The sequence below is a fragment of the Urocitellus parryii genome, chromosome 1 (genome assembly GCF_045843805.1).
Source record: "Urocitellus parryii isolate mUroPar1 chromosome 1, mUroPar1.hap1, whole genome shotgun sequence".
Classification (NCBI taxonomy): domain Eukaryota; kingdom Metazoa; phylum Chordata; class Mammalia; order Rodentia; family Sciuridae; genus Urocitellus; species Urocitellus parryii.
In genome coordinates this window covers 156,042,040-156,064,728 of record NC_135531.1, presented here as the reverse complement: position 1 = coordinate 156,064,728, position 22,689 = coordinate 156,042,040, and the positions used below count along the sequence as shown (strand labels likewise).

Below are 22,689 nucleotides of genomic sequence, written 5' to 3'. Positions count from 1 at the left end.
ATCCCAGCCCTACTATGTATTTAGAGAGTTGCTAAACGCCTCGCTTTTACTGAGGCTGGCTTTGAACTCGTGATCTTCCTATCTTGGCCTCCCCAGCCGTTGATAACTGGGCATGGTGGCGCACGCCAGTAATCTAGTAGCATTTTACCCATACAGAACTTCCTTCAAAATCCTAGTGAATCCCCTAAACCCCTGCAGCTGCTCTATTGACTAAGTTCATGTGACATTCTCAGTCCTGGATCATTTCAACGATGTTCACAGCCTTTTCATCAGGTACAGATTTTATCTCAAGAAACTTTCTTTGCAACTTCCCTGCCATTAAAGTTGTCATGAGATTGCTGCAGTTCAAATTCTTGGGCATCACTTCTAATCCTAGTTCTCTTGCTATTTCTTTTGTACGTCTCCATCAGAGTTCTTGGGCAATCAGGTGCATTGGATAAGCAGTAATATTTTGAAGGCAATATTTTTTTTCTGAGCAGTAGGTCTCACTGGTGGGCTTAAAATATTCAGCAAATCACATTGGCATGTTATCTAGACTTTGCGTTCCATCTATACTGCAAAGACAGGATTTAGTCGAATCATTTAGGGTCTAGGATTTTGGGAGTAGTACATGAACACTGGGTTCAACTTAGTCAACAGCTTCTTGTAATAAGAATTGGCCTGGCCTCGCCTCTGAAGCCAGGTTTTGATTTTTCTCCAGCTATGAAAATCCATTTCTTCTAAATTAAGGCTATTTCATCTACACTAAAAATCTTTTTTTTTTTTTTTTTTTTTTTTTGTTTTTAGGGTAGTACTTCTGTCAGTTACCTCAGCTAGATTTTCTGGATAACTTGATGCAGTGCCTAGGTAAGCACTTGCTGCTTCCCCTGTTATGGAGATGGCTTTTTTCATAAAACCTCATGAAACTGTCTTCTGCCACTTCTTCACCTCCCTCAGCATTAATGGGATCGAAGGGTTAAAGCCTTGCCCTGGATTAGGCTTTGGTTTAAGGGAATGTTGAAACAACTGGTTTGATCTTCTATCCAGACCACTGAAACCTTCCATTAGCAATAAAGCTGGTTCGCTCCCTTATTTGTGTTTGCTGTAGTAATACTCTAATTTCAGTGACTTGGGGGCTGCGGCACATTCAAGGGCAGCCTTAGCAACTTGGTAAGACCCTGTCTAGAAATAAAAATTAAAAAGGATTCCATGGTAAAGTAGCCCTGGGTTCAATCGTTGGTACCAAAAAACAAAAACATTCAAGAACTTTATATTTACCCCTCGGCTGTTTGGTGCACCAAAATGTGACAGACATGATGGGAGCACATGGTATTAGAAAATGCATGTAACGTACCCTCTTAATGAAGGGCTACAGCATTCAGTTTGTTTAAAAGTAAATAAACAATAAACCCCCTAGCTATGTATGACACATGTTATGCCTATGTTGTAATTTAGGATGTGTGTGGAAACAGATAATTTTATTAGGAATAATGAATACAAACGTGTTCATCTGAAAAAGTATTTTTATTGGCTAAAAGAAAAAAAAGTCTCCCCCCCAAGAGGTCAAGAGGCAAGGGTCACAGAAGGGCCCTTAGACTTGAATGAGATTAAGGATTTTGCTGGACTGGTGGCACACACCAATAATCCCAGCTACTAGGGAAGGTGAGGCTGGAGGATTGGAATACTGAGGGCAGCCTGGGCAACTTAGACCTGTCTCAGTTTTGGGTTGGGATGTGGCTTAGTGGCAGAGCACTTATTAGCATGTGTGGGGCCCTGGGTTTGATTTCAAATACAGTAAACAACAAATCCAAAACAGGGACAACCCCCCACAGAAACAAAAAAATGGCTTTTCCAAATCAACATACTAGTGAGCATTAAAAACTTGCTAACCAAGGGCTGGGGTTGTGGCTCAGTGGTAGAGTGCTTGCCTGGTATGTGTGAGGCACTGGGTTTGAGTCTCAGACCTTCATTTTATTTATTTATATGTGGTGCTATCAGTAACTATTTTAAAAAACAAAAAAACCCAGGCTAACCAGAGCTCTATTTCCTAAGGGAAAGTTCTTGATGTTATCTAACATTTGTATTTCTGTAAATTGTGGTACAACAAAGTTTTGTCTTAGGCACATCAGAGACTGACTTGCTCTTGAGCTTTCTAGTATGTGAATCAGTCATGACCGTCGGTTGATTTTTAACATGCTCCTGCATTCCGTCATCTTTACTCTTCTTTAGTGGTAAGGTCCATAGATTCCAGGTCTAGGGAGAAAGTGTGAAGTTGGTAGGCTGAGAAACTGCTTAGTCTCTCCACACCTGATACAGTGAGCTGGTGTGGACACGTCCATCTGGTACACACCAGCCTGCACATGTAGCTTGCTAACATCATTTCTAAGGTTCTTTTTGAGTCTGGAGCCCCGTAGCAACAGTTAACATTTATTAAGCATTTGTCATTCTACTGTGCTGACTTCTTCCCATGAATTCTCATTGTTAGTTAATGGAAATGCTCACTGACTCAAAGCACTGCTGAGGCCTCCCCCCACTCTCCCAGCTACTGTCACCAACAACCTCCTCCTGGTTTGCTAAAGCAACAATTGCATGAAGTGAGACAATGTGCTAAGCCCAGGGACGATCCTTGACTGCTCTAGGTAAATCACTGCAATCTTAGTGTAGACATTAATGCTTTTTCTAGTTTCCCTTGGAATGGAGCTAATCCAGGACTTGAGGAAATTTCCAGTCTGTTTTCTTGCCCCCTCCCTCTGAAACAAGGTCTTTTACACTGCCAGTGTCATTGGATTGCAAAAATAAGAGCTTGAATTTGGGAGTTATACATGCATGGGTATGAATCTTGGTTTTGTTCCAGAGCAAGTAATTACCGCTGCGGAGTGTCAGCTCTGTCACAACCTACCAACAAATAGTGGAATGGAACAACAGAGGTATATAAAGGTCTTGGGGCATAAATGAGATCTGTATCTGATTAAAGTAAGTGAAAATACATCCCTGCCAATAAACTCCAGGACTATAGTTCCTAAGCCTACATTAGTCCATGGCCTCCACTGTCATTTTGGTTTAGGGAACAAAGTGCCTTTTTTTTTTTTTTAATAATACTAGTTGTTAAAGAACCACATTTTACACAGATAGTTGAGAAAATGTTTTTAGTAGTTTTGGGATCCACATGATTGTAAAAAAGCAAACAGTGCTAATGGCCACTTTGGTAAAAACACAGTATTCGAAAGGGATTACATCCTTTGGACAGGTTTTATTCCCAGGATATCGAACCCCTTGGCCATGATAGCAGCTACTGCTTCACACAGCAGCATGCGCCACATGTTCACCTTCAATACTTCTCCTGAGAAGAGAGAGAAGAGACACTGATTAGCTTGGTTTTTATGTAGAAAAATCAGCTGTGTAGTCTAACTACAACCACCTGTAGACAAACCAAGAAGAAAAAGAACTATAGAGGTCTGCAATAATGAAATGTAGATTTTATATTCTCTTGTAGGATTGATAGTATTTAGGGTCATAGTTGGTTCAGACAATGTATTAACGAACTTTTTTAGAAATTTCACTCAGGAACAAGCCTCACAAATGGCTACTTAACACTTTTAATATACTTCATTAACCATGGAAAGTGTCAGAGAACCCAAGGTAGTAAAGGATCACCTGTTGTTTTCCAGGCCTGAGAGTATAGCTCAGTGGTAGAGTGCTTGCCTAGCAAGTGTGAGGCCCTGGGTTTGATTCCCAGAACTCTACTACATGCTCCACAAACAAAAAAACCTAGAAAGGCAGTTTCAAATACGTTCTTGGCCTCTCTAATACTCCGCTTTTGTTGAGAATGCCCTATTCCCAGGGATCTGTCAACTGTCTTTCTTGAAGTTGTAAGGTTCCACCCACCCCCCAATGCCTGAGTGGAGATGCACTGTTTCTGCTACCATTAGTTCTCGTTTTGTCCATTTTTGTATGTGGTATGGATTACTCTGCAATTCTTTGGGGAAAAGGGAGGATTTCTATGAATAAACAAATGGGAAATGCAACCCGGCCCAAGTTCCCTCAGAGCACCCATTCTCCAATATGGACAGAGGATAAGATGCTCACCAGTCTGTCGGTCCTTCTCTACACAGTAGCAGCTATCATAGAACTCTGTGAATGTAGTTGCCAGCTCGTAAATATAATCACAGAGTGTGTGGAGAAATAAGTCATCTAAAATCTTTTGTAAAATCTCAGGGAAGCGTAAAATGCACCGGCCTAGTTTCCACTCCTTCTCATGGTCCAAAATGATCTTGGTCTCCCGAGCAGCTTTGCGGAGCATCTCTTCATCAATGTTGGCCAGCCGTGCAATAGACCTGGAATGCCAGACAAGCACTACTGATCCATTTTGTCAGGCACACACATTCTTCTCCACGAGAACCCATGTAATTGATTGCTAATAAGACATGACTGATGTAAATCAGAAATTAAGAGATTCTTATAAAATAGACAATGCATTTACTCTGGGGCACATCACTAGTCAAAATAAGCTGGTCTGAAGTGTTTTACAATACTGGAAGGGAATATTCTTTTGGGGGGCAGGTGACGCCTGTTTGGTATTTAAATCTGCCAGAGTAAATGGGAACAGGCTAAGAGGTTCCATATAACTTGTAATTCTAAAAGGGAACACATTTCCAAAGACACTTGTATATACAAAACATACATTTTGGAGCAACTAAGAATACTTTGTTTGCTTCACAATAAGATTACCTGATTCTAGTGAAGGCATACAACAAGTAAGCAGCTGTGTTCCCTCTGTCATCGAGCATTTTGTCAAAGGAGAAGATGTAGTCATTCAGCCGGTTATGGGAAAGGTCAGCATATTTGATACAACCATAAGCGACAGATGTCTGAGCAGCTTTCAATTCCTCTGCAGTTAAGACCTTTGGGAAAAACAAAAGAGCACTTCTTAGCTTACTGACCAGTGCTTTTGCCTAGATGTCCAATGGGCAGAATACTGGGGTAGGAAGCATCTATTGGCACACTTATCAATAAACAATGATACTCGTAGAATGACATGGGCTGATGTGCAAAGATTATAAAAATCGTCTGCTGTGCATAATGAATGTTTCTACGAGAAATGTGATTGGAAAATAAGCTAACACTTTATATTCAATAGATATGAAACCCAAAGCATAAGTTAGTATTTATGGTATGATGTGGATATAAATTATTGATTATAGAAAACTATAGTAAAATAAAACAAGAATTCGAGTGGAAGAAGTAATGTATTTAAAAAAAAAATTTAGCCATCTATTTCTGTTCCGGCCATGATAGATGAGGTTGAGCAGACCAACCATTCACTGGAAGCAACTGTGTGACGTCTGGGTAAATCAATTGTGAAAGTTGTCAAAATAAAAACAGGGTTGCTGGTATCAATCCTAACAAATAAGTATGGATGGGAAGTTACAAAGGAAGTGTTGTCCTAAGATTGCTAGACAGCAGCTAGCACGGAAGAATCTGCAACTGTTTGGTGGTGGAACCCTGCTGATTTTATTTAGGAACTGGTTTGATAAGGAGTATTTAGGTAAAAGACTTGTCTTTTTTGGAGTCATTTCTAGCACATGGACACTGTCCTGAGGAGTACCCATATTTCCATAGCATTTATATTCTGTTAAGATTTCCTCTAGTGAGTTTTTTTTGGTTCTGTGCACCTAATTTAACATTGATTTACAATCTGTATGGGCCTTAATTTTGGTTACACATGTCTATACGTGATTTGCTAATTAACTTCATGTTTCTCAAAATTTTCTGAGCCAAAATTAACATTCTAAATGGTGGGCTCAGGATGGCTAGTTAAAAGCTGCTGGGGTAGTTACCACATCTATGTGAAGAGAACCTGCTCATGAAGAGGTAAGACCATTTCTGTCACTCTGTAGCTAGGTCATCTATCAGGTGAAAAAGAATCTTGGGCATAGCATGCTTATCAAAGCAAGACACTCTGCCTAAACCCTGAACATTCCCTAAGATCGTTCTTAAAGGATTTTCCCTAAAAGTATGCAAAAGTCCCCCCGACAGGGACTCTAGATGGTCAAACTGTAAGATAGTAGTTCTTAACATAGTTTAAGTCATCTCTTTTCTGATGACCTGTTTATGCTAAAAGGGGCATGAATTGAGTTTTTTTCTCACCTAACAGCTAAGCTGATGAAACAACTGAAAATTCCTAATCTAAAAGGAAAGAGCGAGATCGGTATGTATAGAGTTCCTCAAATTATGCCTCTTAAAACAACCTATACCTTGGTTAAAATCCTGAGCCATAACAAAAGATCTCCAACTTGCATATGAGCCAGGAAAAGCTTGAGGGGGAAGATAGAAGAAAACCTACAGTCTCTCAAAAACCTTTCTAAAAATGGTTCCTGATCATTAGATCAAACAAAATGAAGATAACTTATTAAATTCAAGGTCACTTGGAGGTTTATTATTCCAGCCAGTAAACCCCTAAGCTCATTTCGGGCTGGGGCCTCAGTTCAGTGGTGAAGCATGTGCCTAGCATGCAGGATGCCCTGGGCTCCATTCCCCACATGCAAGAGGTAGGGGCAAAGGAGGCTTCTTAAAGCAAACTTTTATGGAAACAATATCTTTACTTGCCTTCCTATGATTAAGCTTAGCCATATGAACAGGTGACCCTAACTTGTCCTATTTGTTAAAAAAAATTGGATTAAACTGTTGAAGTCATTTCTCTTGTGAGAGTCCGAAATGAACTATTTACATGTAAACTCCCCTAAGAAAACGTATTCAAATTGACTAACAGACTTATGAACACCCAAATAAACTTTAGTAATTAACTCAAATGCCTTTTAGTTCATATGATTTAAGTACATATTCAGTAAATTTGGTAAAATAATGTCTTCAATTGTGGCCATCCAGGCTTGCCTTTGAGTAGGCAAGGCTACCTGCTAGATCCTTGAAGTGCTTTACTTAGTATGCAAATGGATTAAATACAGCCATTTAACTTCTAGGGTATGTTTCTTAGAAAAACATTAAATCTTTAAAAGACTATGCCTAATATCTATTCATAGAATAATCCAGATCTGATCGTTAAAAACATGAACATAATCACTTTAGTAAACTGAAATATCAATTCAAAATTAAAGATGATGTATTTTATTCCACATTTAACAAAGTAATTAAAGAAAAGATACATGGTAAACAATTCCCAACCATTTCTTCCTTGGTCTTCACTAGGTATTATGGTTTAAATAACCTTAAGTCTTGAAAATTCTAGGGGGTTGTGGTTTAGTGGTAGAGCACTTGCCATGCATAAGGCACTGGGTTCAATCTTCATATAAAAAAGATGTTCTGTCCATATATAACTTAAACTCTAAACAAATTTACCTTGAATAATTGTTTTATAATTTGAAGTATGTTTATTAAAGGACTGTTTTAAGTTATAAATCTAAGGAAGGAAATAAATGGGTAGAAAGGAACTAGTAAGTAGGAGAGAAGCAAAGGAAGTTAAGAATTCTAGGTAGTAGAAAAAAATAGTCAAATAAAATTACTGGAAATAGAAGGCAAAACCAAAGGTTTAAGCAGATTGTAAAGGATCTGAAGAACTGGTGCAGAGTTTGTGAATGACAATTTTTAAAGAAAATCTCATTAAGTTGGTTATAAAGTTGTTCACAGGTTTTTCTAAAAACCTATGAAACAAGAACTTTGTTGCTTTAAATGGAATATTTCTGTACTTAGTAAAGTTGTAGCAGTTTTTGACCTTTTAAATGTTCCTTTAAAAATATGTATGAATAGTTTCCCATCTTAAAGGTTGAGGACAAGTTGATTGTCTAAGCTGTTCCTGATATCACCAGGAACAAGGTCACCACCCCCTTGCTAATTTTATTATTTACATTCCTCTCTAACATGATGGACATGGTAACACTGGACACACATTCTTCCACTGCATATATTCAAGTCCCTTTTCATTAGGTTTGCTTGTAGATGATGTACGTGGGTTTCTCATAAGGAGAAGCAATTATGATTTAGGAGGTTTTATTTTTCCCTTTGGGCAACTGGCATAGAAAACAAAGCCTTCTGTTATTTTTTTTTTTTTGAGGGGTGTGTTACTGGGAATTGAAATCAGGGGCGATCAACCCCTGAGCCATGCTATTGCTGACACTGGCTTTGAACTCGCGATCCTCCTGCCTCAGGCTAACAGGTGGGCATTATCACCCCGGCCCCAAATGTAATCTCAGTGTAGCTTACATTTCTCTACTTGCTAGACATGTTGAACATCTTTTCATATATTGATGGTTCATATTTCTTGAAGGGTGTTTAGTTCCTTTGCCTATTTACTGATGTATCAAGGCCATGTTAAGTTTTTGAAACAAATGGAAACACGATGCACCAAGAGGGAAGTATATAGCAAGTCAATGCTTACAACAAGTGGACCTCAGATAAACAATCTATCGTTGCATCTCAATGAAAACGATCCAACTAAACACCAAACTAGAAGAAATTAAGATCAGAGGAGAAATAAATGTAATCGAAACTTAAATACAAAAGATTAACAAAACAAAGAGCTTGCCCCTCAAAGATGAATTGCAGTTGGAAGGACGACTTGAATAAATCACACACAAAGGCAGGTTCTGGAGAAATACAAAGATTGTTATGAAAAACTATGCCACCAAATATGATAACTTGGAAATAGACACATTTCCTAGATATTGCTTGCCAACAATGAACACAAACTCAAACACTTCAAAGTAAGGACACTGAATTTGTAACCAAAAGCCAAGAACTCAATGGCTTCATTGTTAAGAACAACTAATACCAGTTCTTATTTCAAGATAAAGAGGAAGACATTCTTCCAAACACATTCTGCAAGGCCTATATTAGCTTGATACCAAAACCTGGTAAGAACACAAGCTACAGACAAATATCCTTGATCACAATTCAAGTAGAACTATTCATGCAAACTACTTGATGGGGGGGGGGGAAGAGCCACATGGTGGACAGACCAACATTTCTGGGTTTTAATACTGTAAGATGCTTTGAAGGCAGGAAAGAGTTGACTGAATCATTTGATCAGTGTGGAGACACACCTGTTGCTTAGGGGAAAGGAAAATAACTACAGGTCTTCACACTTTCAGAAACCCAGTATGAGGCCTGCCATGGCAAAAATCCAGTTGTGGGCAGAGGCAACATGAGAAAGATTACTGTGAGGGGAGCAAAGGCACAAGAGCTAGGAGTTCATCTTGGAGCCGAGTACTAGGAAAGAGGCTCCCTAAGCACAGGCCCGAGGGAACCTCCTGGTAGCAGGCAGGGGCCTTTGCACAAATGGGACAGACCTAAGGTCTGTTCTTGAAATAGGCTTGGGGCAAAACCTACACAAATACCCATGACTGGGAGACTTGGGTGCATCCCAACTTTGTCAGCCTTCGTGGCTGTCTTCACCACACAACCACAGGCAGCAGAACTATCCCCGGCAGGTACTTATAGACAGTTTCTAGATGTGCTCTAGCACCAAGCAGAGCTGTACCTCAGTGGGATAAACTCACATTTCTGACCTGCCTCACTGCCAACTGCTGTATGGGCATACCCAGGCTTACTGTCCTTCTCTATGGACAAGGGGCTGCCTTTGCCACTACTGTGCACAGCATAAATCCAGAACAAGACTTCTACACTGGGAGGAAAGTAAACACAGGACTTTGCCTTGGAACCAAGTGCCAAGCTCATGAAAACTAACATTGGCCAGATCCCAGAGTAAGACACAGAGCCCCAGTCCATTAGAACACTATTCTGGCCAGCAACACCCATACCTGGTTGCAGTAGTATCAGGCCCCAAGTGTACCACATTAGTAAGCGGCCCACAGCAGCACTGGCCTTAGTCCTATGCAGAGCTCATCAAGCCATGGACTCAGGGTGGCAATAGTGGTCACAGACATGGGGGTAACTCCCTCCACAATAATTTGGTCTGACCACAGGCTGTTGACTTTGGCACCGGGAGTCTCTGGGATAGAGGGATGGAGTATCCTTTAGATATTCCCACAGACAATGCTCACTGAGAGGACAACTGTGTAGTTGGACAAACCTGGCTTAGCTCCCACTCTATTGCTGAAATAATAACATAGCACGGTGGACTTGTGGCAAACCTAGGCATATAGTGCCACCTAGTGCTCAAATAGCAGAACTGTTCTTAAAAGTTTCTGGGAAGATGGGCACAAATTAGGAAGAACCTCATCCTGTAAGCTCTGGCTGATGTCTCATACTGGGCAAGCATCAAGGACGTTCTGGGGGCCATGGCCTAGTTTAATGTACTAAAAAAGGTACCAAAACCGGATTGGATTAGTAAACAGTGGGAGGAATTCCTAGATAGAAAAATTTAAAACAGCTCTTTTAAGGGAAACTCAAAAGCTGCAAGAAAAATCTGATATCATAATAGAAAGATATACACAACCGAAACATAAGTCATAAAATTCACTAGTGAGCTAGTAAGAGTAACTATACAAAATCTGAGTGCTCTACAAAGATGGCCTGTAAGCCACAGCTTCAGTATGAAGACCAAAACAACTGCTGAGCATGGTGGCCAGTGTCAACAAAGCAAGATGCTAAGCAACTCAGTGAGACCCTGTCTCTAAATAAAACACAAAACTGGGGCACTCAACCCCGGTACCAAAACTAAAAAGCAGTAATCAAAACAAGATGTTGGTAAAAAAAAAAACCAGAGACAAAAGCCTAGAAGTGAACTCATACACCTACAACCAACTGATTATTTTTCTTCCTCGTAAGGACTGAACACTCAGCCCTTCTAGCTGATTCTTGGCAAAGGTGCTAAGAACATGCAGTGAAGCAAGGACAGTTTTTTTTTAACAAGTGGTGCTAGAAAAAATTGGTTACCTGCAGAAGAATGCAAACAAATTAAATCAAAACACTAAAGATCAACCTGAAACTACTGGAAGAAAACATTACAGAAATACGTTATTGGAATGGACCAGGACCCAAAAGCTTCTGCACAGCAAAGCAAATGAGGCAAACTGTATTTGCAAATCACATCTGAAAAGGGATCAATACCCAAAATAATTCAAACAATAGCAAAACCCCCTAATACTCCAAAAAGATCTGAATGGAGATTTCTCCAAAGATGACATTAATGGGAAAAAATGTTAACCTTATGGTTTTGATTTACATTTCTGTAGTGTTTATCAACTAAGAATGGTTATTATCAAAAACACAAATGACTGCCTGGATGTGGGGAAAAAAGGGAAACCTAGTACACTAGTGGTAGGCAGGTAAATTAGTACAGCCACTATGAAAACTGGTGGCTTCTCAAAAGACAAAACAGTAGTCCTGTATGATACAATAATCCCTCTACTGGGTGTGTACCCAAGCAAATGAAATGGGTATGTGGAAGGAGATACCCGACTCATGTTAATTTCAACACTGTTCACAAAGCCAAATGTGGAAGCAACCTAAGTGTCCATCAACTGATGAATGGGTAAGGAAAATATGGTACATATACACAAGGGAATACTAAGCAGCCATGCATAAAAAGAGAACAAAATCCTGTCATTTGCCATAAAATAGATGAAATGGGAGAACATTCTGTTAAGGGGAATAACTCAGGCATAGAAAGACAAGTAGTGCATGTACTCTTGTGGAATCTAAGTTCATCAAGTTCAGAGTGGAATGGCATTGCCACAGACATGGGTACTTATTCCATGCTGTGCTACTGCAGAGTAATATACTGTATATCTCAGGATTTTGAATGTTTTCACCATAAAGAAATGATAGATGTCAGAGGAAATAATATATACACAACCATCACATGGTACCCCAGAGAACAATTTTTAGCTTTTATGTATCATTAAAAAAAAAAACCCACACAAAGTTATCTCCTACTCAAACAAAGGTGCCAAAAACATTCATTGGAAAAAAGATAGCCTATTCAACAAATGGTGCTGGGAAAATCACATTAACAAAGTGGATCAAAGGCTTAGGCGCTATAACAGAGACCCTGCACCTACTAGAAGAAAAAGCAGGCCCAAGTCTTCATCATGTCAGCCTAGGATCTGACTTCCGTAAGACCTCTAAAGTGCAAGAAGTAAAATCAATAAATGGGATGGATTCAAACTCAAAAGCTCCTTCTCGGGGAAAATCTTTACCACATGCACTTTAGACAAAGCATTAATCTCAAGGATATATAAAGAACTCAGAAAACCCCCATAAATGTGCTAGGCAACTCAGACACTTCATAAAAATATGATCTATCCACAAATATATGAAAAAGTGTTCATCTTTATCAGATGAAAATCTACTCTTAAGATTTCATCTCACTCCAGTCAGAATGGCAATCAAGAATAAAGGCAACGAGATCCAACATGGCGGTGGGCACGGAGGTATCAAGTCTGACCTCTCCAGCTGCTCGGGCATAGGGAGTCTTAAATCGTGTAAATACCGTTTGCTCAAGATCACTAGGCATTGCTGAGCTAATGTGGATCTGGGGCGAATAGCCTGCTCCTATCAGAACACACACCGAGCCCGGAGCGGCCGAATTCAGGCTCCTTTTCCGGTGCATCTCGCAGACAAACTGCTCTGGCTCAGTGCTAAGGAACCGGCGGAAACTGCTTCTCGTCCGGGTCCCGCCACCAACCGAGCCTTCATAGGCAGTGGCAACAGGATTGAGATGGGGCTTGAGAGAGCCGGTAAGGACCCACCAGTTGCTTTGGTCACCCGGCAAAGGGAACGAAATGCTGCCATTCGAATGGGATACCAACATGGCAGAGAACTGACGTCATCAGAAAGTGGCAGAGGAGATAACTTCATTGATACCAGCAGTGACAGGTGTGTAATCCCCTAGCCCCCACCTCCACACAGCGGGGAAACCTCAAGGGCCCCTCCCAGCTCTCCTGTGAGCATGATAGTCAGACCAGGGATTCAGACCAGGAACTCCCGGGCTACCACTCCCACCATCGCAGACGACTGAGGCCTCTTGCACCAGCTCCTGGGGGCGTGGCTACCGGAGGGCAAGCAAAATATGCCCGGGCTCTCAGCCCCAAGCTCCACAACCTTAGAGGCTGAGGGACTGGCAAGCAGGGATAGTGTGCCCAGTTGTTCAAGAAGATAGGGCTCCTGTGAGCAGCAGACCTGGAGTGTAGCCAGTATTGTGGTGTCACCTGTGAACAGGGCCAGTGGCGAGGTGACTAGACACAAGAAACAGCCCAAGGCACTCAGAGTGCAGACCCGCTGCACAGTGATTGGTTCCCGTGCACTGAGAGAAGCTTGGCCCGGTGGGCACAGCTCCACCTACTGGAAGAGAAGTTAACTGAACTCTAAGACTGCATTTTTTTAATCACTTTTTTATTCTCTATTTTTTTTTCTTTTTTCATTTCCTTATTCCCCTTTCCTTAAATTCTATCTGTTTACTCTCATTCTTCTTCCCTTCTAATACCTTTCCTCCCAAGCAATACGATGCTATTTATGTGTAATTTACTGAATGTGTATAGGTCAATGTTCCGGGACATTATATAGTGTTACCAAGACCTTAACTTCCCCCCAATACTCCAGACCATTCTCCTGTTAATATCCCTCGTCAGTAGAGCAACCTTCCAAGGTTGCCAAGAGATACCAACCTCAATACCATCACATCATTCGACCTAAATATAAGTCCCAAGACCAAACTGCAGACCTCTATATGCCATCAGAATCCGTACACAGTTTAGGAAACGAGTGAATCTACACTAAAGTGCAACAAAACTCATCTCTAGTCATAGTCTCCCATCACAAAAGAGAGACCCCAGAGACACACAAAACCAAATAAATTTATAGGAGTAAACAGTAACTTAGCAGTCAAACAGAGCAAGAAGTAACATAAGCAGCATGAAAAAGCAAGGAAGAAAAGGAGTACAAACAATGCAGGACAGCCTAAATATACAGGTGGACCTAGAGGCATCAGAAAAATGGCCAAATAAAGAACTCAAAGAATACCTTAGACAGATGGAATCTTAGGATATGAGACAGCAAATTCAAACATTGAAAGAACTCATTGAAAATGAAATACACAAGCAAATAAGCATCTTTATCAGGAGATTATAAAAAAATCAAACAATAATTTTAGAAATGAAGGAAACTATAACCCAAATTAAAAACTCAAATGAGAGTATCATCAGGGATGAGAGGGGGGAGGGAAAGAGAGAAGGGAAATTGCATGGTAAAGGAAGGAGACCCTCATTGTTATACAAAATTACATATAAGAGGAAGTGAGGGGAAAAGGGGGGAAAAAAAATGAATTACAGTAGATGGGGGAGGGGGATAGCAGAGGTTAGGAAAGGCAACAGAATACAACATACACTAGTATGGCAGTAGGTAAAAAAGTGGATGTGTAACCGAAGTGAATCTGCATTATGTATATAGGGTAAAAATGGGAGTTCATAATCTGCTTGAATCAAATGCATGAAATTTGATATGTCAAAAACTTTGTAATGTTTTGAACAACTAATAAAAAAATGAAAGCAACAATAAATGGTGAGGATGTGAGGGAAAAGGCACACTCATACATTGCTGGAGACTGCAAATTGGTGCAACTACTATGGAAATTCTTCAGAAAATTCAAAATGGAACCACCATTTGACCCAGCTATCCCACTCCTCAGTCTATACCCAAAGGACTCAAAAGCAGCATACTATAGTGACACAGCCATGTCAATGTTTAGCTAATGTGAATTGAGATGCTATAAACTATGGAACCAACCTAGATGTCCTTCAATAGATGAATGGAGAAAGTAATATTCCCTTGTGTATATCCATATTTTCTGTTTAAAAAAGAATGAGTAATGGCAATTGCCAGTAAATGGATGGAGTTGGAGAACATGCTAAGTAAGCCACACACAAAGGTTGAATGTTTTCTCTGATATGTGGATGCTAACTCACAACGGGGGGTGACGAACAGTTACCTTAAATAGAAGGGAGAAGATATGGGGATAGGAAGGATAGTATATTGAAACAGACATTACCACCTTATGTATATGCATCACTGATGTGATTCTACAATATGTATGAGAATTATACTCCATCTATGTACATCAAAGTGCACAAATGCATTCTATCATGTATAACCACTTAAAACAGTAAAAAGGCAGCAGAGCTACGATGTCACATTAACAAAGAAGGAAAAAGCCAAGAACAATACTTTCACAACAAATGCTCAGTACAATTCATGAATTCATTATGCACTAAATCTGAGCAATATAAGCCTGGCCTAGTTGGACTGACTCCTTGTAATTTTCCTCAAAAATGGAAAAAACGACAGCGTGGCACACGTCTGTAATCCCAGAGATTCAGAAGGCTGAGGCAGGAGGATGCAAGTTCAAGACCAGTCTTGGCAACTTAGCAAGACCCTGTCTTGAAAAATTCAAAGGACTAGAAATATAGCTGAGTTCAATCCCCAGTATTAAAGGAAAAAAATTATATATAACGCACAACATACATTAAACAAAAAAGGCCTTGGATTACCTTGTCCCTCTCTTTTTCTTTTAATTTGTCCATAGACCGTTTGAGTCCTTCTTCCAGAAGGTCTATGAGGCGTACCGTTTCCCCTGACCGTGTTTTAAACTTCTTCCTAAAAAATTTAGAAGTCACAACTTAATGAATTTGAAAATGACCTTTTAATTAGAAATATTCAAACTGAAAGCTTGAGAGGCCTATTTGAAATCAGTCTCTATGCTAAGGTAACAGTGCCCCACTCCACATGGCAATTAGGGAGGGTGGCAAAAGACAACTGTTTGTACGTGTGTCACCTCCAGCCCCCAGCTCAAAGCACCCTATGGGTTAGCCCTAACAGTGGTCTACCTTCGGGTTCCTAAAAGGAAAAGTAAAAAGACTTAATTTATGCATTTTCCTGGAATACAACATTTTGCTTGGTAGTTTTAACGTTTTAGGAAAATTAGTCAAACACATGTTTGCTTCTAGAATTACTTACATTTCTCTATATAGTAATTGATCTTATTTAGTGGTTCTCAAACCCAACTGCTTTTTTTCAACATTTCTTTTTAGTTATACTTGGGTACAATATCTTCATTTTGCTGTGGTGCTGTGAGGATCAAACCCAGTGCCTCACATGTGTAAAGCAAGTGCGGTGCCACTGAGTCACAACCCAACTATATTTTTGAGAGTTTTATGACAAAAGGATTCCAGGGCCCCATTCAGACATACTGAAATTAGAATCTTCCTGGATGGGGCACAAGTAAGTACCGGCCAGCAATGATAATGGCAACTGAGAAAACTGGACTTTACCTGTTAAACAGAAGTTTGCATGACATCATGTACTTTTTAAAAAAGTTCAAATATAACATACAAAAGCATATTTTTCTATACAACATAAAGCGTACCAAATGTGATAGTGCCTCTTATTTTTACAGCGTGATTTACAAAGGCTCTATTTGCCTTTATCATCTTCATTGATATTTTTCTTTATTCAATTCCCACCCTCAACAACCGGCAATTGAACCCAGGGCCTCACACATGCTGGGTAAAAGTGCTCCTCCACTGAGTTATACCCCCAGTCTGCCAAATCTCCTAAGTGTTCAACAAAATGCTGAGGAAGGCTTCCTACTTTGTCTACTTTGCAACAACTGGTCCCATCCGTTATTCCCTCCTCTCACCTGTCTTCCATTTTTGTTTGTGACAAGGAGGGATGCATATTTGAATACCAACAAAGCTTTTAAAAACACAGATGACAAACACCCACTTTAGAATTTTCAAGTCCCACAGTGGGCCCTGGCATGTATATATATCTTCCTGTACATAACGTGAAATACCATGTGAAGCAGGTGTTCAATAAAAAGGTGTCCAAGGAATAGGAGATAAAAAGATAAATTATGTCCTAAATATTAAAACAGAATCTGAGCATTTTAAAAAAATACAGTGAGCTACATTTAGCTATTATTTAAATTACAGTATCCTAGCCTTTTTTTTTAAATCATGCAGAGAGTAGAAACAAACTGATTTAGGATACCTCAGCCATACATGATAAATGAAATAAATAAATAAATACCACCTACACATGTATCAGAAAACAGTTCAGGAAATAAGATTCCTTAGTTTAAGCACTCTCAGGACCTTAGGATCCAGTGTCTTGATTCCACAAAAATGTCATACAATATTTCCAACAAATTCACTGACTGCTATAAAATCTCTACCAAAATAATATCTATGGACAAACTAACTTGTCTTTCATATGCTCACATCAGGGCTTTTGACCACTCTCCAGCCAAATCCAGTCACCTCTTGTGGTTTTCAGAAGCTTTACCACCTGTGTGATGTTAATATCTAGGCATTATTAAATATATCAGTTTTTAAGAAGTGCTGTTTAAATGGCAAGTGATCCTAAAATACTACTGAATGTTAAAGTTTTAAAATATGAAAAGTTTTATGCCTTTGGACTGATGAATATCACATATAAATAAAATACCTAAGTGTATTTACCTTTTTAAAGAGACAAATGTGAAGAATTAAAAAATGATAAGACATTATTAACATGTAGGCTTTGATAACATTTTTGAGATGGCCAAAGAACAAAAGCAGTGAATCAAACCTCAACTGAATCAAGCTTTTACCAAGTGTGCAACTGTGAAGGAAAAGACATTTACAAAATGTCTAGACTGAATTTTTGCATAATTTTTCTGAATTCTGAAAAGGTACCACTATAGATTTTAGAACTTAACAGATTATGGATTTCTGTTCCCACAGATTTAAGTCTCGAATTTCCTTTTCAGTTGACTTCATGCATATGTCCCCTTTGAGACTATCCTCTGGCAGTGATGAGAATATACAGAATGGCTCAGCTGAATTTATCATAATGTACAGACTAAAAAACTGAATTACCTAATATGTTATCAAAAATTAACAACCAGGGCCTCTTCCAGAGAAATTGGTGAATCAGTATATTATTACCATCTTCAGGTTTCCCAGACTTACTTGTCTTCCCCAAGTACCACACCAAATCCAGCATGGGACACTCGAGTTACTTTAGGGTCATACCAACCAATCATCTGAGCAGCAGCAAATATTGTCTGGAAGTGCATAGACTATAAAAAGTAGAAAAAGAGTGTTACCTGCTAGTTTTCTAATATTTTTCAAAAATATTTATTTTTTAGTTATTTGCGGACACATCATCTTTGTTTGTATGTGGTGCTGGAGGATCGAACCCGAGCCGCACACATGCCAGGCGAGCGCGCTACCGCTTGAGCCACATCCCCAGCCCTCTAATAATTTTTTTAAAAAGGGCTTATTAAGGCTAGAAGATGGTGTAAAACACAAGTCATTCAAGTTTTGTGGCATGTTATATTAAAAGTGTTTCTTTTACTCATTATGTGAGAAACAGTAAGAGCAAAGCTGTTACCATACTTTCCACAAAGTTTTAAAAGCAAATGAATTAAAGGTAAGTTTACACACAGTAACTTCAATTAAATTTTAATTTAAACCCCATCCCTATTAAGACCAACTGCTGAGGTTCAAAGACATCACCTTTTCCATTTTTTAGAGAACACCTGGAAAACTGTTCCTTTTCCTACAATATACTGATGTTCCCGATCTTAGCACTGAACAACTGTAAATATTCCCCAAATACAACCTCACCATATTGTCTACCTCCAGACCGACAATGTAAAAACAGACAAAACTACAAACTTACTTGTCCATTGTCTACCACATAGATAATCATATCTGCCTTTTCCTCAACTAGTCTTTGTTTAATAGCAGCCAGGTCAGACGTATCATAGGTGTAACCTCCATCGGATTTCACTATGGTTAATGGTATGGAGCACCCTGGGACAAACACAATCTTCCTGCCATCATCCACTTGTACAAAGCCTAGGGGAAAAAACAAACAAACGTCACTAATAATGCTAAAAGAGCTCTGAAGGTACTGGAATCTTGGTCATTTTGAGGACTAGCTAACTAGTCTATGAATATTTTAGAAAATATTTCTTAGCTGCAAAAACCACAAAATTTTTGTCTTATCATGACCTACTAGAAGCCTTGGAAAATGGCTAAGGTCAAGGCTATCTGGGAGTGCAGGGTGCTGTCATAGTACAGGTCAGATCGAGTAGTTTTCTGGACTCACTCTACACTTGGCTCCCAAGCCCTTCTTAGGATGTGTAACTGGAACTCACTCGCTGTGCAGGCCAAAGGCATGAAAGTCTCCCGAGCTAGAGCCAGATGCTATTCCTATACAGACATCTTATAATGTGATCAAACAGTTGGATTTAGCTTTTGGAATGAGAAGCAGAAAAAATGAATTATGTATTCATGATGAAAAATGCAAGAGTCTTGGTTTTAGGAAGAGATAGGAAAGAACGTGATGATAATATCACCTATATTTAAGTGCCACTATGTGCCAAATATGCAAGTCTTAAATTTAACCTTTGCAGCAATAATTACCCAGGTTTAGTTTCCTAAACTAAGAAAGTAAAAGTAAAATCAGTGGTTTAAAACATAGGCATTGGGATTGTGGCTCAGCGGTAGAGCGCTCGCCTAGCATGGGCAGGACCTGGGTTCGATCCTCAGCACCACATTAAAAAAATAAAGGCTCTGAAGACAAACTGCCTAGGTTTGAATCTGATTCAGCTATGTTACCTTGGGAAGTTCCTAACTTCTCTGTGCCCATTTTCTCATCAATAAAAATCATTAGGGCTAGTGGTAGAGCACTTGCCTAACATGGACAAGGCCCAGGGTTCAATCCCCAGCAGTAGCAAAAACAAACCCCAAACACACTTATTTTAAAAGTAATGGTTCCAGGCTCTGATTAATAATTACCATTTTCCCATTTAAGGAACGAGCTTTCCTTGGAGATGTGGCTGACTGCAGATCCAGGACAGGAAATCTGTGAATGAGCCTGGAATATTGTACCAGAGCACATCAACTATCAGACTACCATGAGGAAAAACATGAGGGGGGCTACCATTAACTGGGGTAAATTAACTATTACAAAGGACAATTACGGCAATGGACTGAAAAAATATGTATCTTTTACATATTGTAAAAGCTTCATTTGCAATAATAAGTCAAACTCATTGTATTTATGAAATAAACATTCTCACAACTAATAAAAACAAGCACTTCTTTTGATTATCTTAATTATGTGAAAAAGTTATACAAAAAGAATCCCAGGTGACCAAAAAAATTTAACAGCAGTCAAAACCACCAGGGAAAAGTCTGATAGGAAACTTAAGGGATAGACCAGGCTGATAACTAATCACACTAAATTAGTATCACAAAAACAGTGAACCAGAAATTGTTTTCATTCATGCAAAAAAAAAAAAAAAAAAAAAAAAATCAGGAAGCAAAAAAGCAAACGTAAAACTGAATCTAAATTTTTGGAAAATAATCTCATATTTGGAGGCTTACGCAGGAGAATTTCCAGTTGTAGGCCAGCCTGGGCAACTTAGTAAGACTCTGTCTCAAAATAAAAATGGGCTGGGGATACTGCTCAGTTGTAGATCATTTGCCTTAAAAATACACAGAAAATATAGACACAGGAATTATGCAACATAAGAAATTCTATAGGACAGGTAGGTCCAGTTTATTCAACAGTAAAAGAAGTAAAAATGGGCAAGGGGGAAACCCATGAATTTCTAGAATGTAACATACATAACATCATGGGCAGACTCAAACTAATGATTATAAAAATTATTTATCTTAGGAAATGTGAACTCTAATGCTATTAAGAAATTATGAAGCTATGCTAGTGGCACACGACTCTAATTTCTCATTCCAGCTACCTTGGAGGCGAGGCTAGCCTCAGCCAACGTCCTGTCTCAAAAGGGGAGAGGCTGCTTGGGATGGGAGGAATCATTCACTTTCATGCTGTGATAGGAAAGTCCCTTCTTCTAAAACTTTCAGAGACACATACCAAAGTAATTGAAAGCTGAAACAGGATGTAAGAAGTATGTATGGGAAGGCAGCATTCATAATCATTGAAGCTGGCTGACAAGTGCTAGGTCTTGGGAATTAGGCAAAAGTAGAGAGAATTTACTATCTTTGAAAAATTTTTAAAAATATGCCCCCTCCCCTGTACCAGGGGTTGAACTCAGGGAAACAACCACATCCCCATTTTGAATTTTATTTACAGAAAGGGTCTCACTGAGTTACTTAGCGCCTCACCATTGTTGAAGCTGGCTTTGAACTCATAATCTTCCTGCAGGGATTACAGGTGTGTGCACCACCTTGCTTGGCTAAAAAAAATTTTTTTCCCCCACAAGTATAGTGCCTACCTTTATCTTCAAATTCCTTTACAACAGCATTCATCCTATCTTGATAGAAAGATTCTCCTCTCTCTATCAAGGAGATGTCCAATGCATCATAGATTTTATTAAATTCTAGGGAAGAAAATGCCACAAAGGAAAATGAATAAAAACAGGAACCTTGCACCTTACAACACGATAAAATTATTTGACACATACGTAAACAAGAAAACTAGGCTCTGGGCTGCTCTCCCTTCTTGAGTAAGCACGGAGCCCCAGCGCGCTGGTATGGATCCCCAATAAATCCCCTTTTGCCAATAAAAAAAAAAAAAAAAAAAAGAAAACTAAATGTATGACACACATGGGTAAGACAATTGTTAAAATGCTAGGACTAGGGTTGCAGCTCATTGGCAAATCAAATGTTTAGCAATGTGAGGTACAATCTGTAGCACTAGCCTTCCTGCCGCCCACAACAGATCATCAACATCAATCAAATATATCATTTCAAAAATTCATTTTCTTTTTGGTGTGTGGTACTGGGGACTAAACCAGGGGCCCTTACCACTGAACTACACCCCCAGTTCTTTTAATTTTTAATTTTGATGTGGTCTTGCCAAGTTGCCCAGGCTGGCCCTGAACCTGTAACTTCTATGGCCTCAGCATTCTCAGTAGCTGTGATTACAGGTATGGGCCACCACACCTGACCCTAAAAATTTATTCTTTAAAAAATGTAAATAAAATGTTTTTCTACTCAGCAAACATTTACTGAATTTTCTTATAATTCTTTTTAAATCTGTATCACATGTCTGATACCCATGTGTCAGTGACACAGGATTACCTACTGTAGCATCATAAAACATTTTATTACCCAGTGCCTCTAAGCAGTCATTAGCCTTCTTAGAGACTATGGACTATTTTATCCATTTACTATTTTAGCAATCTTTAAAATTACTGTCAAGTGTGAAAACTTGAAATTGTCTTACAACTATAAATGAGTGGAGACCATGGAAACACTGGTGAAACACTCTACATTTTGGGCCTACACAATTCTGGATAAATCCACTCCACAGTGTTATACAGCTCTGGCATAACATTCTTTCTTTTTGGTGGTTCTGGGATCAAAATAGGGCACTATTCATGCTAGGTAAGTACTCTCTTATTGAATAATATCCCTTGTTGAGTTTTATATTCTAATGTTTGCATCTGCCTGTCTTCTTAGTTACTTCAGAAACATATTTAAGAAAATATCTATTAGCTCATTCTCAAAAATTTATGAAGTGTCATTCAAGATCCATAGGGAGGCCAGGCATGGTGGTATACACCTGAATCCCAGCAACAGAGAAGGATCTCAAGTTCATGGCTAGTCTCAGCAACTGAGACCCTGTCTCAAAATAAAAAGGGCTGGGAATGCAGCTCAGTGGTATAGTACCCCTGGGTTCAATGCCTAGAACAGTAAGGAAAAACACAGAAAAAGAAGCCATTTGAATAAAGACTGAAAGAAACTATATCATAGTACTTGAGGA

The 22,689-nt window shown here is 39.3% G+C and overlaps 1 protein-coding gene across 1 annotated transcript in view; it reads right to left on the bottom strand.

The window, feature by feature from the left end:
• Nucleotides 1-3,111: 3,111 nt before the first annotated feature.
• Rars1 (arginyl-tRNA synthetase 1) overlaps nucleotides 3,112-22,689 on the bottom strand; it is a 32,275-nt gene continuing 12,697 nt past the window's right edge. The window contains exons 9-15 of the mRNA XM_077797764.1: nucleotides 21,197-21,301; nucleotides 18,616-18,794; nucleotides 17,901-18,010; nucleotides 15,438-15,543; nucleotides 4,708-4,880; nucleotides 4,066-4,313; nucleotides 3,112-3,319 (exon numbers count right to left, since the gene is read on the bottom strand). Coding sequence (XP_077653890.1) covers nucleotides 3,210-3,319; nucleotides 4,066-4,313; nucleotides 4,708-4,880; nucleotides 15,438-15,543; nucleotides 17,901-18,010; nucleotides 18,616-18,794; nucleotides 21,197-21,301 — 1,031 coding nt within the window. The 3' untranslated portion in view covers nucleotides 3,112-3,209. The remainder of the gene's footprint in view (nucleotides 3,320-4,065; nucleotides 4,314-4,707; nucleotides 4,881-15,437; nucleotides 15,544-17,900; nucleotides 18,011-18,615; nucleotides 18,795-21,196; nucleotides 21,302-22,689) is intronic.